The sequence below is a fragment of the Salmo salar genome, unplaced genomic scaffold, assembly GCF_905237065.1.
Source record: "Salmo salar unplaced genomic scaffold, Ssal_v3.1, whole genome shotgun sequence".
Classification (NCBI taxonomy): domain Eukaryota; kingdom Metazoa; phylum Chordata; class Actinopteri; order Salmoniformes; family Salmonidae; genus Salmo; species Salmo salar.
This window is the reverse complement of record NW_025548829.1, coordinates 1,678-18,004: the sequence shown is the minus strand read 5'-3', so window position 1 is coordinate 18,004 and position 16,327 is coordinate 1,678. Positions and strand designations below refer to the sequence as shown.

At 39.9% G+C, this 16,327-nt stretch overlaps 1 protein-coding gene across 3 annotated transcripts in view; it reads right to left on the bottom strand.

Moving 5' to 3' along the window:
- Positions 1-16,053, bottom strand: part of LOC123733362 (uncharacterized) — a 79,345-nt gene extending 63,292 nt beyond the window's left edge. The window contains exons 1-2 of one of the 3 annotated variants that reach the window (XM_045712779.1): positions 15,203-16,053; positions 3,955-4,073 (exon numbers count right to left, since the gene is read on the bottom strand). In XM_045712779.1, coding sequence (XP_045568735.1) covers positions 3,955-4,022 — 68 coding nt within the window. In that variant the 5' untranslated portion in view covers positions 4,023-4,073; positions 15,203-16,053. Of the gene's footprint in view, positions 1-3,954; positions 4,074-5,448; positions 5,543-6,764; positions 6,868-15,202 lie in introns of those variants that run through there. The other 2 variants (XM_045712778.1, XM_045712780.1) reach the window with 2 other exon arrangements.
- Between the last annotated feature and the right edge of the window lie 274 nt (positions 16,054-16,327).

Genomic DNA, 16,327 nt, shown 5'->3' with positions numbered 1-16,327 from the left:
TTTGATTTGATTTGATTAACACAAATCTGTGCGCCTGGCACTGATTGGTGTGGATTCAACAAGTGACATCAACAAGGGATCATAGCTTTTCATGTTTCAAGGAGCTAACCTGGAAGCCTATAAGAAATCCCACTATGCCCTCCGACGAACCATCAAACAGGCAAAGCATCAATACAGGACTGAGATCGAATCAAACTACACCAGCTCTTCCAGACGACTGTGTGATCAGGCTCTCAGCAGTCGATGTAAGACCTTTAAACAGGTCAACATTCACAAGGCCGCAGGGCCAAACGGATTACCAGGATGTGTACTGCGAGCATGCGCGGACGAACTAGCAAGCGTCTTCACTGACATCTTCAACCTCTCCCTGTCCGAGTCTATAATACCAACATATTTTAAGCAGACCATCATAGTCCCTGTGCCCAAGAACACTAAGGTAGCCTGCCTAAATGACTACGGACCCGTAACACTCATGTCTGTAGCCATGAAGTGCTTTGAAAGGCTGGTCATGGCTCACATCAACACCATTAACCCAGAAACCCAAGGCCCACTGCAATTTGCATACCGCCCCAACAAATCCACAGATGATGCAATTTCTATTGCACTCCACACTGCCCTTTCCCAGCTGGACAAAAGGAACACCTTTGCGAGAATGCTATTCATTGACTACAATTCAGCAATCAACACCATAGAGCCCTCTAAGCTAATCAACAAACTAAGGACCCTGGGACTAAACACCTCCCTCTGCAACTGGTTCCTGGACTTCCTGATAGGCCGCACCCAGGTGGTACGGGTAGGTAACAACACATCCGCCACACTGATCCTCAACACAGGGGCCCCTCAGGGGTGCGTGATCAGTCCCCTCCTGTACTCCTTTTCATTCATGGCTGCACAGCCAGGCACGACTCCAACACCATCATTAAGTTTGCTGATGACACAACAGTGGTAGGCCTGATCACTGACAACGATGAGACAACCTATAGGGAGGTCAGAGACCTGGCCGTGTGGTCCCAGGACAACAACCTCTCCCTCAACGTGATCAAGACAAAGGAGATGATTGTAGACTACAGGAAAAGGAGGACCGAGCAGGACCCCCATTCTCATCGACAGGGCTGTAGTGGAGCAGGTTGAGAGCTTCAAGTTCCTTGGCATCCGCATCACCAACAAACTAACATGGTCCAAGCACACCAAGTCAGTCGTGAAAAGGGCACGACAAAACCTATTCCCTCTCAGGAGACTGAAAAGATTTGGCGTGGGTCCTCAGATCTTCAAAAGGTTCTACAGCTGCACCATCAAGAGCATCCTGACTGGTGGCATCACTGCATGATATGGCAACTGCTATCCAGGACCACTATACCAGGCGGTGTCAGAGGAAGGCCCTAAAAATTGTCAAAGACTCCAGCCACCGTAGTCATAGACTGTTCTCTCTGCTACCGCACGGCAAGCGGTACCGGAGTGCCAAGTCTAGGCCCAAGAGGCTTCTAAACAGCTTCTACCCCAAAGCCATAAGACTCCTGAACATCTAATCAAATGGCCACCCAGACTATTTGCATTGCCCCCCCCCCCCCCATATGCCGCTGCTACTCTCTGTTATCATCTATGCATGGTCACTTTAATAACTCTACCTACATGTACATATTACCTCGACTAACCGGTGCCCCCTGCACATTGACTCTGTACCGGTACCCCCCTGTATATAACCTCGCAATTGTTATTTTTACTGCTGCTCTTTACTTTTATCTCTTATTCTTATTCATACTTTTTTAAACTGTATTGTTGGTTAGGGGCTTGTAGGAAAGCATTTCACTGTAAGGTCTACACCTGTTGTATTCGGCACATGTGACTGATAAAATTTGATTTGATTCACCTTGTCAATCTACGTCATGGAAAAAGCAGGTGTTCATAATGTTTTGTACACTCAGTGTCTTAAAATATATGACATAAACAACAAATTATAAGCAGATGCTTAACAGTATATACTTGAGGTTGACTGATTAATCGGAATGGCCGATTAATTGGGGCCGATTTCAAGTTTTCATAACAATCGGAAATCGGTATTTTTGGACACCGATTGTGGCCGATTTCTTTTTACACCTTTGTTTAACTAGGCAAGTCAGTTAAGAACACATTCTTATTTCCAATGACGGCCTAGCAACAGTGGGTTAACTGCCTTGTTCAGGGGCAGAATGACAGATTTTTACCTTGTCAGCTCGGGGATTCGTTTTTGCAACCTTCTGGTTACTAGTCCAACGCTCTAACCACCTGCCTTACATTGCACTCCACGAGGAGCCTGTGTGGCAGGCTGACTACCTGTTACGCGAGGGCAGCAAGAAGCCAAGGTAAGTTGCTAGCTAGCATTAAACTTATCTTATAAAAAACAATCAATCTTAACATAATCACTAGTTAACTACACATGGTTGATGATATTACTAGTTTATCTAGCTTGTCCTGCTTTGAATATAATCGATGCGGTGCCTGTTAATTTCTCATCGAATCACAGCCTACTTTGCCAAACGGGTGATGATTTAGCACTGTCATTGCAACAATGTGTACTTAACCATAAACATCAATGCCTTTCTTTAAAATCAATACACAAGTATATATTTTTAAACCTGCATATTTAGTTAATATTGCCTGCTAACATGAATTTCTTATAATTAGGGAAATTGTGTCACTTCTCTTGCGTTCCGTGCAAGCAGTCAGGGTATATGCAGCAGTTTGGGCCGCCTGGCTCGTTGCAAACTGTGTGAAGTCCATTTATTCCTAACAAAGACCGTAATTAATTTGCCAGAATTGTACTTAATTATGACATAACATTGAAGGTTGTACAATGTAACAGTAATATTTACACTTAGGGATGCCACCCGTTAGATAAAATACGGAACGGTTCCGTATTTCACTGAAAAGAATAAACGTTTTGTTTTCGAAATGATAGTTTCCGGATTCTACCATATTAATGACCAAAGGCTTGTATTTGTGTGTGTTATTATGTCATAATAAGTCTATGATTTGATATTTGATAGAGCAGTCTGACTGAGCGATGGTAGGGAGCAGCAGGCTCGTAAGCATTTATTCAAACAGCAATTTGTGCGTTTGCCAGCAGCTCTTCACTGTGCTTCAAGCATTGAGCTGTTTATGACTTCAAGCCTATCAACTCACGAGATTAGGCTGGTGTAACTGATGTGAAATGGCTAGCTAGTTAGCCGGGTGCGCGCTATTAGCGTTTCAATCGGTGATGTCACTCGCTCTGAGACCTTGAAGTAGTTGTTCCCCTTGCTCTGCAAGGGCCGCGGCTTTTGTGGAGCGATGGGTAACGATGCTTCGAGGGTGGCTGTTGTCGATGTGTTCCTGGTTCGAGCCCAGGTAGGGGTGAGGAGAGGGACGGAAGCTATACTGTTACACTGGCAATACTAAAGTGCCTATAAGAACATCCAACAGTCAAAGGTATATGAAATACAAATCGTATAGAGAGAAATAGTCCTATAATAACTACAACCTAAAACTTCTTACCTGGGAATATTGAAGACTCATGTTAAAAGGAACCACCAGCTTTCATATGTTCTCATGTTCTGAGCAAGGAACTTAAACGTTAGCTTTTTTACATGGCAAATATTACACTTTTACTTTCTTCTCCAACACTTTGTTTTTGCATTATTTAACCCAAATTGAACGTTTCATTATTTATTTGAGGCTAAATTGATTTTGTTGATGTATTATATTAAGTTAAAATAAGTGTTCATTCAGTATTGTTGTAATTGTCAATATTACAAATAAAAAATCCTCCGATTAATCGGTATCGGCTTTTTTCGGCCCTTCAATAATCGGTATCGGCGTCGAAAAATCATAATCGGTCGACCTCTAGTATATACTCAGATACACTAAATACATCTGGTTTCAGATCTTGAAGTTTCTCCTCTTCAATAGTAATATCATAAATTCTGACCAGTAACTTACCTGGGGTCAAAGGTCCCTGATCCATCACTAAAGTGTATAGGATGAGCCATAGAGAAGTCACTCTTCATGGACAGATGACTGGGTACTGGAGAGACTGATCTCTGAGGTGGTTGGAGATTCTGGAAAAAATTATAAATCACCATGAAACCACATTTTAAAATATATCCAAACTATATTTCAATAGATAAAATACATTACATAAAGCATTCAAATCTGTGCCATTACATAAAGTAACATTAAGAACACCCTCCTAATATTGAGTGTCCCCCCTCTTTTTTGTCCTGAACAGCCTCAACTCATTAAGAAATGGACACTACAAGGTGTGGAAAGCGTCCCACATGGATTTAACAAGTGTAACTTAATTGTAACATAATCACATAGGCCTACAGATTCACTTCCTCATCTCAGTTCCACTTGAATCCTTAAGAGTCTATTAATGCACATACTTTATAATATGTCCATATGTAGAGTACTAGACAAAAGTTTAGACACACCTACTCATTCCAGGGATTTTCTTTATTTTTTACTATTTCTACATTGTAGAATAACAGTGAAGACATCAAAACTATGAAATAACATATGTGGAATCATGTAGTAACCAAAAAAGTGTTAAACAAATCAAAATCTATTTTATATTTGAGTTTCTTCAAAGTAGCCACCTTGATGACAGCTTTGCACACTCTTGGCATTCTCTCAACCAGCTTTTTGAGGTAGTCACCAGGGGCAGAATGACAGATTTGTACCATGTCAGCTCAGGGATTTGAACTTGCAACCTTACAGTTACAACGCTCTAACCACTAGGCTACATGCCACAATAAGTGTGTTTTATATTACCATACAGTATCAAATATGATCATTCAAGTCTCCCTATTTAATAATGGTTTTGGGGCTGTTTTTCATTGTAGGGACTAGGCCCATTCCAGGTGAAGCTGGTTAGGAAGTACATTCTTCCTCAGTAAAGTAGCTATCAGCAGTCAGATCTAGAAAGGGTGGGGGGGGGTACTATATAAACCTTATGGTCATTTTAATGGTAACTCTTTACACAATCCCATCAGATTGTGTAAAGGATTTTATGAGTTCAGAAAAATAGTGACTTGGAAGCATCTCTCTGACCTCACCCTGCTGAAACACACTCAAGTAAAGACCACATAGCTACAGTTTAAGGTGCACTGTTCAGAAATCGTTCTGCCATTTCCTGGCTGCTAACATTTTAACAGTGAGCCTAATTTCAGTTTATGTGACAAAAAGTACAGTGTAGAGAATCATTGTACCATTTAAACCACTGTTGTAACTAGCAGCACAGAGTGTTTAACTGTATTGTAACTGTATACTGATCCGTGTCGTGACACTCTGTCAGTTAATAAGAACTGATATTTCCTGGGGACAGAAAAGACACCACATGGTAGGAATGACTTGGCAGCACTCCAACACTAGTTTAGTGGATTCCAAATGTTCCCTCTACTTTATTCTACATTATTAACCTGAAATACTCACTTTACTTGGAAACTGGGTTGCAGTTTAGAGATGAAACTATGAGCTGCTCTGTCATCTCAAAATGGTTCTGTACAGATCATTTTTTATTTTCAGTTTCAACAGCTGTCACGTTACTCGTTTATATAACAACAGTAAGCAGCGGGTGGCGCTAACAGTCAGATGCATTCAACAGCTGTCACGTTACCCGTTTATATAACAACAGTAAGCAGCGGTGGCGCTAACAGTCAGATGCATTCAACAGCTGTCACGTTACCCGTTTATATAACAACAGTAAGCAGCGGGTGGCGCTAACAGTCAGATGCATTCAACAGCTGTCACGTTACCCGTTTATATAACAACAGTAAGCAGCGGGTGGCGCTAACAGTCAGATGCATTCAACAGCTGTCACGTTACCCGTTTATATAACAACAGTAAGCAGCGGGTGGCGCTAACAGTCAGATGCATTCAACAGCTGTCACGTTACCCGTTTATATAACAACAGTAAGCAGCGGGTGGCGCTAACGGTCAGATGCATTCAACAGCTGTCACGTTACCCGTTTATATAACAACAGTAAGCAGCGGTGGCGCTAACAGTAACCAGAGCTTGCTAACAGTCAGATGCATTCAACAGCTGTCACGTACTCGTTTATATAACAACAGTAAGCAGCGGGTGGCGCTAACAGTAACCAGAGCTTACTAACAGTCAGATGCATTCAACAGCAGTGACTCATGACGTTGTACTGAATCTTGCTTCAGTTTTTGGCTGCTCCTCACTGAGGGAAACAGAACCACATGACGTCAGTCCTCTTTTATTAAGTCCTTCTTCAAGACATCTCGCTTACGATATTTTAGATAAACATATCATTTACTGGAAACCCGGTTTAGTTGTGTTTTTACCCTCAACTGTGAATTCATGTAGGCCTATAATCATTTTAAACAGGCCTACAAACCCCAAAGGTTTTAATTTGAGAATCTTCATTTGTTGGCCTCAAATATTAAACTGTCTTAAAATATTTGATGATTAGTTGAATCAGGTGTGTAAGTGCTGGTCAGAACAAAAGGATTGAGAAACCCTGAGATAAACATTAAACCATATAATGTAAAAGCTCCTCCACCATCTTTACCAGACGTTTTACTGATAACATGTAGACCTACTGATTAGTTTCCACTTTGAAAACTGCTGTCTGTCAGCAACTCAGCTCAAGTAGCAGTTCTACTAAAACTGCTGTCTGTCAGCAACTAAGCTCATATAACAGTTCTACTAACTACTACTAGTACTATATCTTACTCTGTCCTTTAGAATGTATTACTGTTCAGAAATACTGAGAAATACTCACTTTATTTGTCAGTAATCTCCATATAGCGTCTTCTGCTCTGTCGTCTCAAAATGGATTCTGTACAAAAGAACAACTTTACTTTCTGTTTCAATCAGCCGCCTCCCCACCCTGATAAAAGTGTTCTATTGGTATCTTCCACTAGATGGCAGTAAACACCTGCTGTAACTAGACTTTACAACTATGTGTTCGCTTTCATAAAGGCAGTGTCTCAAAGGAGGAGTGCTGAATCATGGTATCAGGTCCCCCTCTCCATGTACTCTGATTCATTATGATCTAGGATCAGGTCCCCCTCTCCATGTAATCTGATTCATTATGATCTAGGATCAGGTCCCTCTCTCCATGTAATCTGATTCATTATGATCTAGGATCAGGTACCCCTCTCCATGTAATCTGATTCATTGTGATCTAGGATCAGGTCCCCCTCTCCATGTAATCTGATTCATTATGATCTAGGATCAGGTCCCACCTCTCCATGTAATATGATCCATTATGATCTAGGATCAGGTCCCCCCCTCCCCATGTAATCTGATTCATTATGATCTAGGATCAGGTCCCCCCTCTCCATGTAATCTGATTCACTATGATCTATGATCAGGTCCCCCTCTCCATGTAATCTGATTCATTATGATCTAGGATCAGGTCCCCCTATCCAAGTACTCTGATTCATTATGATCTAAGATCAGGTCCCTCCTGTCCATGTAATCTCATTCATTATGATCTAGGATCAGGTCCCTCTCTCCATGTAATCTGATTCATTGTGATCTAGGATCAGGTCCCTCCTCTCCATGTAATCTGATTCATTATGATCTAGGATCAGGTACCCCTCTCCATGTAATCTGATTCATTGTGATCTAGGATCAGGTCCCCCCTCTCCATGTAATCTGATTCATTATGATCTAGGATCAGGTCCCCCCTCTCCATGTAATCTGATTCATTACGATCTAGGATCAGGTCCCCCACTCCATGTAATCTGATTCATTATGATCTAGGATCAGGTCCGTCCTCTCCATGTAATCTGATTCATTATGATCTAGGATCAGGTCCCCCCTCTCCATGTAATCTAATTCATGATGATCTAGGATAAGGTCCCTCCTCTCCATGTAATCTGATTCATTATGATCTAGGATCAGGTCCCCCACTCCATGTAATCTAATACATTATGATCTAAAATACTTAACTGATCCTAGATCAGCTGTCCTACTCTTTATGAATACTGTCACAGAATCAATTAGTATCATTCATTGAACTGCTTTGCCATGAACAGATCTGTGAGGTCTTAACTTAAAGGTTCTATATTGACCTTATGGTCATTTTAATGGGGTTGAACATCCATCCCATCAGATTGTGTAAAGGATTTTATGAGTTCAGAAAAACAGTGACTTGGAAGCATCTCTCTGACCTCACCCTGCTGAAACACACTCAAGTAAAGACCACATAGCTACAGTTATATGCTTTTCTGTTTTTATACACTTTTACAGCCAATGTATGGACTGGTATCCATATGAATCAGTACAATATACAAACTAGTAAGCCACCTCCCAATAAGGGGTCAGCAATATCAAGCATGCAGCACTAAACAGACAGACATCTCAGGCAACAAAATCTCACACTCAATACCTGCAAATATTTACAAAAAGTATTGTAGCAGATTTTATTTTGACTTCATGAGAAAAGACCCACATTTTTGGGTGAAATTAACAGAAGCCTTTGCAACAACAATCTAAAATAAGTTTTGCTAGCGTTATGAATATACAGTGTCTTTATTAATATATATGTTTTAATTGTAGTTGTATGCCTATATGTACAGTTTTTTTAACACTTGTTAACAACCACACACTTTTAATGGGGGTGGCAGGTAGCCTAGTTGTTAGAGTATTGGGCTAGTAACTGAAATGTTGCTGCATCGAATCTCCAAGCTGACAAGGTAAAATTCGGTTGTTCTGCCCCTGAACAAGGCAGGTTACCCACTGTTCCCCGGTAGGCCATCACAGGGGCGGAAATGCCGGGGGGGACGGGGGGACACAACCCCCCCATCCTGGGAAAAATATGATTTGTCCCCCCAATATATCACTGAAACATAACTATGTAATTTAAATAATATTAATAATATGCAATGAAAGCAATTGTGCTGATTATAGACACTTAATAACTTGTTTTTAAGTTTCAAAAGATTGCGACCCCCCCCACCCTTTGCCTCACAATGGTTTGATCCACTGCCAGTTCCTTAGCTTGCGAGGTAACGTAGAGGTCGTATCTACTGTCTGAAAGGCACTCAATACACGTAACTGACGTGAGGTTAATCCAGTCAATCGCGCACACACACTAGCTGAATATGCAGAGCTAGCACGCAAATATTAACTATTAAGCTAGCTAGTACCTATTCCATGTATGTGGCGTCGTCAAAGATGGAATCTTTGCTATCGTCAATTTATTCCAAGATCAGCATGCATGTAAGTTAGTGCTTCAAAGTCCCTGTGATAAGGTGAACAGAACTTCACTCTCTTCTACCATTGTTTTAAATATATTTAATGGTCTCGTTGCAAAAGCTAAATTGTCGCAAGGGAACTTTTATTTATATATTTTATTTCACCTTTATTTAACCTGGGTAGCAAAGATTATAGCAAACACCACTGAATTGGTGCTCGCTAGCTTTGCAAATTCAGCTATTGTTAGAAGCCAGCCAATATGAAACAAACGATTAAAATTACAAAAGGTTGCAGCATATGTTGTGTAAATGGTGAACTCATACAGCTGTCAACTCTTGTCACTGCAATCCGTTTCACATTTGCTAGCTACCTTTTAGATCGAAGCCCATATAGAATGATAGAAGATAAGATGATAGAAGCCCATCTCCTACTGTAAATAACCTACATACTGTGTGTGTGTAGCCAACCAGGTAGAAAAATGGCAGAAAAATGGCAGAAAAAAGACGGACATCAGAGTATTTTTCAGTACACCAAAACGCAAAGTAAGAACCCTCGTAGCCTAATATCTCAAAGACTAGTTGATAAAATGTTCATAAGAAAGAAATGAAATTCTAATGGAAATGTTTCACAATGATGTCATTAGGCAGAGCAGGCAACAGATGGCACACAGACAGCAGAGTTGGGGACAGATATGCAGGGACAGACTGGCAGAGACAGGGAGTCTCAGGTAAGTTTGTTGAGTCTTTGTTTGGCAACATTATGAAAGGTTCTCAATTTTTTTAACTTGTAAAATAGGAACATAATTGGAAAATGCCATGGATACCCCCACTCTCAACTTAAACTGGTGACTGAACTAAGATTTGTTAAAGGCAATGGTATTGCTGTTGTGATTAGTTGTGTAGTTTTGGGTACCGGTAGTTAGGAGTACGGCAAACACCCTATTTCTTTGGTTCCTCAATATACATTTACCATATTAAACGTAGGCTATGTGTTACAGCACTACTTTTGGTGTCCCCCTCAGGAATTGCTCTTGAGAAAATGTAATGTAATTGTCCCCTCCAAAGTTGATATCAGATTTTCGCCCCTGGGCCATCATTGTAAATAAGAATTTGTTCTTAACTGACTTGCCTAGTTAAATAAAGGTTAAATAAAATAAAATAAAAATGTATTCTCATATAGTTCTATGCTCACTCTACCTAGCTGTGTATAATGTTATAACTCTTCTGTCTGTATTCTGCCTCTAAATGTTGTCTATCAAATATATTCACATTTTATTTATTTACATTTTATTTGCCACATGCACCGAATACCACAGTTGTAGACCTTACAGTGAAATGCTTACTTACAAGCTCTTAACCAAGAAGTTTTAAGAAAAATAGGTGTTAAATAAAAAACACATAAGAAAAAAATAGACATAAAAAGTAACAAAAATTAAACAGCAGCAGTAAAATAACAATAGTTGAGGCTATATACACATACATACAAATATACATAAACCGCCACCCCTTGTCTTACCAGAGATCGGTGTACTATCGAAAAAGCGTAAAACCTGCCAGCTGTATGTTATTCACCATGTAAAATTATGTGTACAGATGTAGGATCTTATTTTGATCACTCCCTACTGCAGAAGAACGTTCCTGCAATGCAGGAAATGTAAAACTTGTAGTGTATTTGAGGATTAAAAAGGCTTCTGAAGTTTGTAATTTCCACTTAGAGATATCAGACTTAAGTATCAACCCCTACAAAAATGTCCATTAATTATAATCCCCATGATAATTCACATTTCTTGTTGCTGCAGGAATATTTTCCTGCTGTAGTAAACTGACTCAAATTAAGATCCTACATCTGTACGTGCAAATGTACTTGATTCTACAAAGGTTGAGTCTCTAGATTCCCTTGCTGCTCTGGAAAAATAATGAAATGGTTGTCATGGTGATTTAAACAGGGACCTGGTTATCTCCCAACTCTGATGTCATTTGTTACATTTCACCCTGTTGATAAAGGCAGCTACAAGGATGAACCCAGAAGACAACTCTAAATCAACACTTACTGATATTATCCTGAAATCCTTTCACTCATATTATTGTGTCTCTTCGTTTAACAGGTAGTCTATGATATTAATATTGTAGCAAACAGCAGGGCAGAGCAGTGAACCCAGGTCGCTGGTGAACAAGGAAAACACCCTATGCATCACAGCGATAGGGTTAACCCAGTATCAGCATCAATAGGGTTAACCCAGTATCAGTATAAACAGGGTTAACCCAGTATCAGCATCAATAGGGTTAACCCAGTATCAGTATCAATAGTGTTAACCCAGTATCAGTATCAATAGGGTTAACCCAGTATCAGTATAAATAGTGTTAACCCAGTATCAGTATCAATAGTGTTAACCCAGTATCAGTATAAATAGGTTAACCCAGTATCAGTATAGATAGTGTTAACCCAGTATCAGTATAAACAGGGTTAACCCAGTATCAGTATAAACAGGGTTAACCCAGTATCAGTATAAATAGTGTTAACCCAGTATCAGTATCAATAGGGTTAACCCAGTATCAGTATCAATAGTGTTAACCCAGTATCAGTATCAATAGTGTTAACCCAGTATCAGTATTAATAGGGTTAACCCAGTATCAGTATAAACAGGGTTAACCCAGTATCAGTATCAATAGTGTTAACCCAGTATCAGTATAAATAGTGTTAACCCAGTATCAGTATAAATACTGTTTACCCAGTATCAGTATAAACAGGGTTAACCCAGTATCAGTATAAACAGGGTTAACCCAGTATCAGTATAAATAGTGTTAACCCAGTATCAGTATAAACAGGGTTAACCCAGTATCAGCATCAATACTGTTTACCCAGTATCAGTATAAACAGGGTTAACCCAGTATCAGTATAAACAGGGTTAACCCAGTATCAGTATAAACAGGGTTAAACCAGTATCAGTATAAACAGGGTTAACCCAGTATCAGTATTAATAGTGTTAACCCAGTATCAGTATAAACAGGGTTAACCCAGTATCAGTATAAACAGGGTTAACCCAGTATCAGTATAAACAGGGTTAAACCAGTATCAGTATAAACAGGGTTAACCCAGTATCAGTATTAATAGTGTTAACCCAGTATCAGTATAAACAGGGTTAACCCAGTATCAGTATAAACAGGGTTAACCCAGTATCAGTATAAACAGGGTTAACCCAGTATCAGTATAAACAGGGTTAACCCAGTATCAGTATAAACAGGGTTAACCCAGTATCAGTATAAACAGGGTTAACCCAGTATCAGTATAAACAGGGTTAACCCAGTATCAGTATAAACAGGGTTAACCCATTATCAGTATAAACAGGGTTAACCCAGTATCAGTATAAATAGGGTTAACCCAGTATCAGTATCAATAGTGTTAACCCAGTATCAGTATCAATAGTGTTAACCCAGTATCAGTATCAACAGGGTTAACCCAGTATCAGTATCAATAGTGTAATCCCAGTATCAGTATCAATAGTGTTAACCCAGTATCAGTATCAATAGGGTTAACCCAGTATCAGTATAAACAGGGTTAACCCAGTATCAGTATAAACAGGGTTAACCCAGTATCAGTATAAACAGGGTTAACCCAGTATCAGTATAAACAGGGTTAACCCAGTATTAGTATAAACAGGGTTAACCCAGTATCAGTATAAACAGGGTTATCCCTATAGCTGCAATGGGAATTGTAACCTGGCTCACACTGCCCTCTATAAAAGCAAGTCCCTCCCTAGTGCTTCAACTACTCAGAACCCTCACACATCTGAGCCATGCATTCTGATGGCCTCACAGACACCATACCACTTCTGACACCAATGTAGCAAACAGCTGGGCAGGGAAGCGAACCCAGGTTGCACGTGTAAAAGGCCAACAACCTACGCATCACTCCATTGGCACCAATTGTGTAACTTGGTTGGAATTGTGACGTGGCTCATATAGCGAGGATCACTACGCTATAGAGGAACTATGATACAATTACATTATCATATGAAATGTAGAGAATCACTACACTATAGAGGAACTATGATACAATTACATTATCATATGAAATGTAGAGGATCACTACACTATAGAGGAACTATGATACAATTACATTATCATATGAAATGTAGAGAATCACTACACTATAGAGGAACTATGATACAATTACATTATCATATGAAATGTAGAGGATCACTACACTATAGAGGAACTATGATACAATTACATTATCATATGAAATGTAGAGGATCACTACACTATAGAGGAACTATGATACAATTACATTATCATATGAAATGTAGAGAATCACTACACTATAGAGGAACTATGATACAATTACATTATCATATGAAATGTAGAGAATCACTACACTATAGAGGAACTATGATACAATTACATTATCATATGAAATGTAGAGAATCACTACACTATAGTGGAACTATGATACAATTACATTATCATATGAAATGTAGAGGATCACTACACTATAGTGGAACTATGATACAATTACATTATCATATGAAATGTAGAGGATAACTACACTATAGTGGAACTATGATACAACTACATTATCATATGACATGTTAAATGTAGAACTATAATATCTGAATATTGATATATTGAATTTGACTTGACCACGTCCAGTCAGCTCCATTTTGTCTGATTAAACTGACACCAACCTGTCTCAGTAGTAGTAGACTGTTAGGAGTGTTTTACTGTCATTCACTATACTAACATTACACCAACCTGTCTCAGTAGTAGTAGACTGTTAGGAGTGTTTTACTGTCATTCACTATACTAACATTACACCAACCTGTCTCAGTAGTAGTAGACTGTTAGGAGTGTTTTACTGTCATTCACTATACTAACATTACACCAACCTGTCTCAGTAGTAGTAGACTGTTAGGAGTGTTTTACTGTCATTCTCTATACTAACATTACACCATACATTTAATTTATCTACACACTTTACAATAATCCCTGACAGGATTGTCACCTTGTAGCCTGAATTCACAACCAGAACATGTCAAGTCATTGAGATATTTTCTGTTCTGCTGAGAGAGCAGCTTTCTGATGACTAGCACTCTGTATATTCTGATGGATGAGGCCTGAGATGGAATGTGAAGATAACTGAAGCTGGCTAGCTTTAGAAAACCAGAATATCTAGCTTGCATATTAGTGTACCACCAGGCTATGTTCAGGTTTCAGCATCAGGTATAAACAGCCGAGTTGTTGGCTACAAACTGGGTTGTATTCATTAGTTTACTCCACAGCCAACAGTTCTAAAATGATGCATAAACAGTTTACTCCAAACACTGTACAATGTGACCTAAACGGTTTCTGTTGCCAAACGTTTTGCTACGGTCGGCACTAATGAATACACACAACCTGTTTTGAGGAAGTGTAAGTTATTGTTTGGCTTTCCACAAAATGTTTTAAAAATGTTTTGAGAAGACTTGTCTATAGACCTATGATCCAGTACACTCTTAGAATAAAGGGTTCCAAACAGGTCCTCCGTCTGTCCCCATAGGAGATTATTTGGGGTTCCAGGTAGAACCCTTCTGGCTTCAGTGTAAAACCCTCTGTGGAAAGGGTTCTTCATGGAACCCAAAAGGGTTCTACCTAGTACCAAAATATGTTCTACAAAGGGTTATCCTATGGGGACAGCCAAACAACCCTTTTAGATTCTAGATAGTGTAGGAGCGATCACCCTGGGGCACACAGATGGGCACAGAACAAATTCACCCCACACATCTAATTTATATCAAAAACATTTTAAGGAGAGTAGGACTATTATAACACTGTCCACCAAAAATATCATCAACTATATGAATACACACAACAATACCATCAACTATATGAATACACATAACAATATCATCAACTATATGAATACACATAACAATATCATCAACTATATGAATACACATAACAATATCATCAACTATATTAATACATATAACAATATCACCAACTATATGAATACACAGAACAATCGTCGTCTTACCTTTTATCTCTCAATAGAAACAGAGTCTGGAATGATCATTCGGTCGTTGAAAGTTGCTTTCGTTTACTCTGCTCATTTACATATCAGGTTCTGCCTGTTCTCTCTCCCTCTCCCTCTCTCTTAACAGCTCTTACAATGTGCCTTGGCATACATTCTACAACTGTCTGGAACTCTATTGGAGGGATGTGACACCATTCTTCCACAAGAAATTCCATCATTTGGTGTTTTATTGATGGTTGTGTTCAACTCGGTTGAGACCTGGTGACTGAGACGGCCGTGGCATATTGTGAAACATCAGCAAGTTCAGCAGTCTTCATCACTGAAACTCCTGCCAATCGTGCCCCAACAATCACCAATCGTTAAGCTCTTATAGAGCAGGGTCGCAGTCTCTCCTGGTTGCAGCTCCTCTCTCCCCAGGGGTAGCAGCTCCTCTCCCCCCAGGGGTAGCAGCTCCTCTCTCCCCAGGAGTAGCAGCTCCTCTCTCCCCAGGGTTAGCAGCTCCTCTCTCCCCAGGGGTTGCAGCTCCTCTCTCCCCAGGGGTAGCAGCTCCTCTCTCCCCAGGGGTAGCAGCTCCTCTCTCCCCAGGGGTAGCAGCTCTTCTCTCCCCAGGGGTATGGCTCCTCTCTCACCAGGAGTAGCAGCTCCTCTCTCCCCAGGGGTAGCAGCGCCTCTCTCCCCTAGGAATTCTCTCCATCATATCCTGTTCTTCTGTTACTATCTCTGTGTCTTGTCTGATATCTCTCTCCATCACTGGAAAGATTGGTGAGGGTTAGGTCTATTACAATACAACATTCACAACATGACAACACAACTACATAACACCATTAAATACAGTTGGTTACTACAATACAACATTCACAACATGACAACACAACACCATTAAATATAGTTGGTTACTACAATTCAACGTTCACAACATGACAACACAACTACATAACTACATAACACCATCTGCCAGATAGCCATCCGTTACCGACTAGCAGCGCTGTAGTTACTAATACTTCACAACGGAACGATTTGACTAGTGCAGTGTTACCTAGCGAGCTACCTAGTTGTCTTTGTCATAGCTTGATAATTGTTAATTGATAATTGTTAGCTAGCCAGCCATCGAGGTTAGCTAGCCAG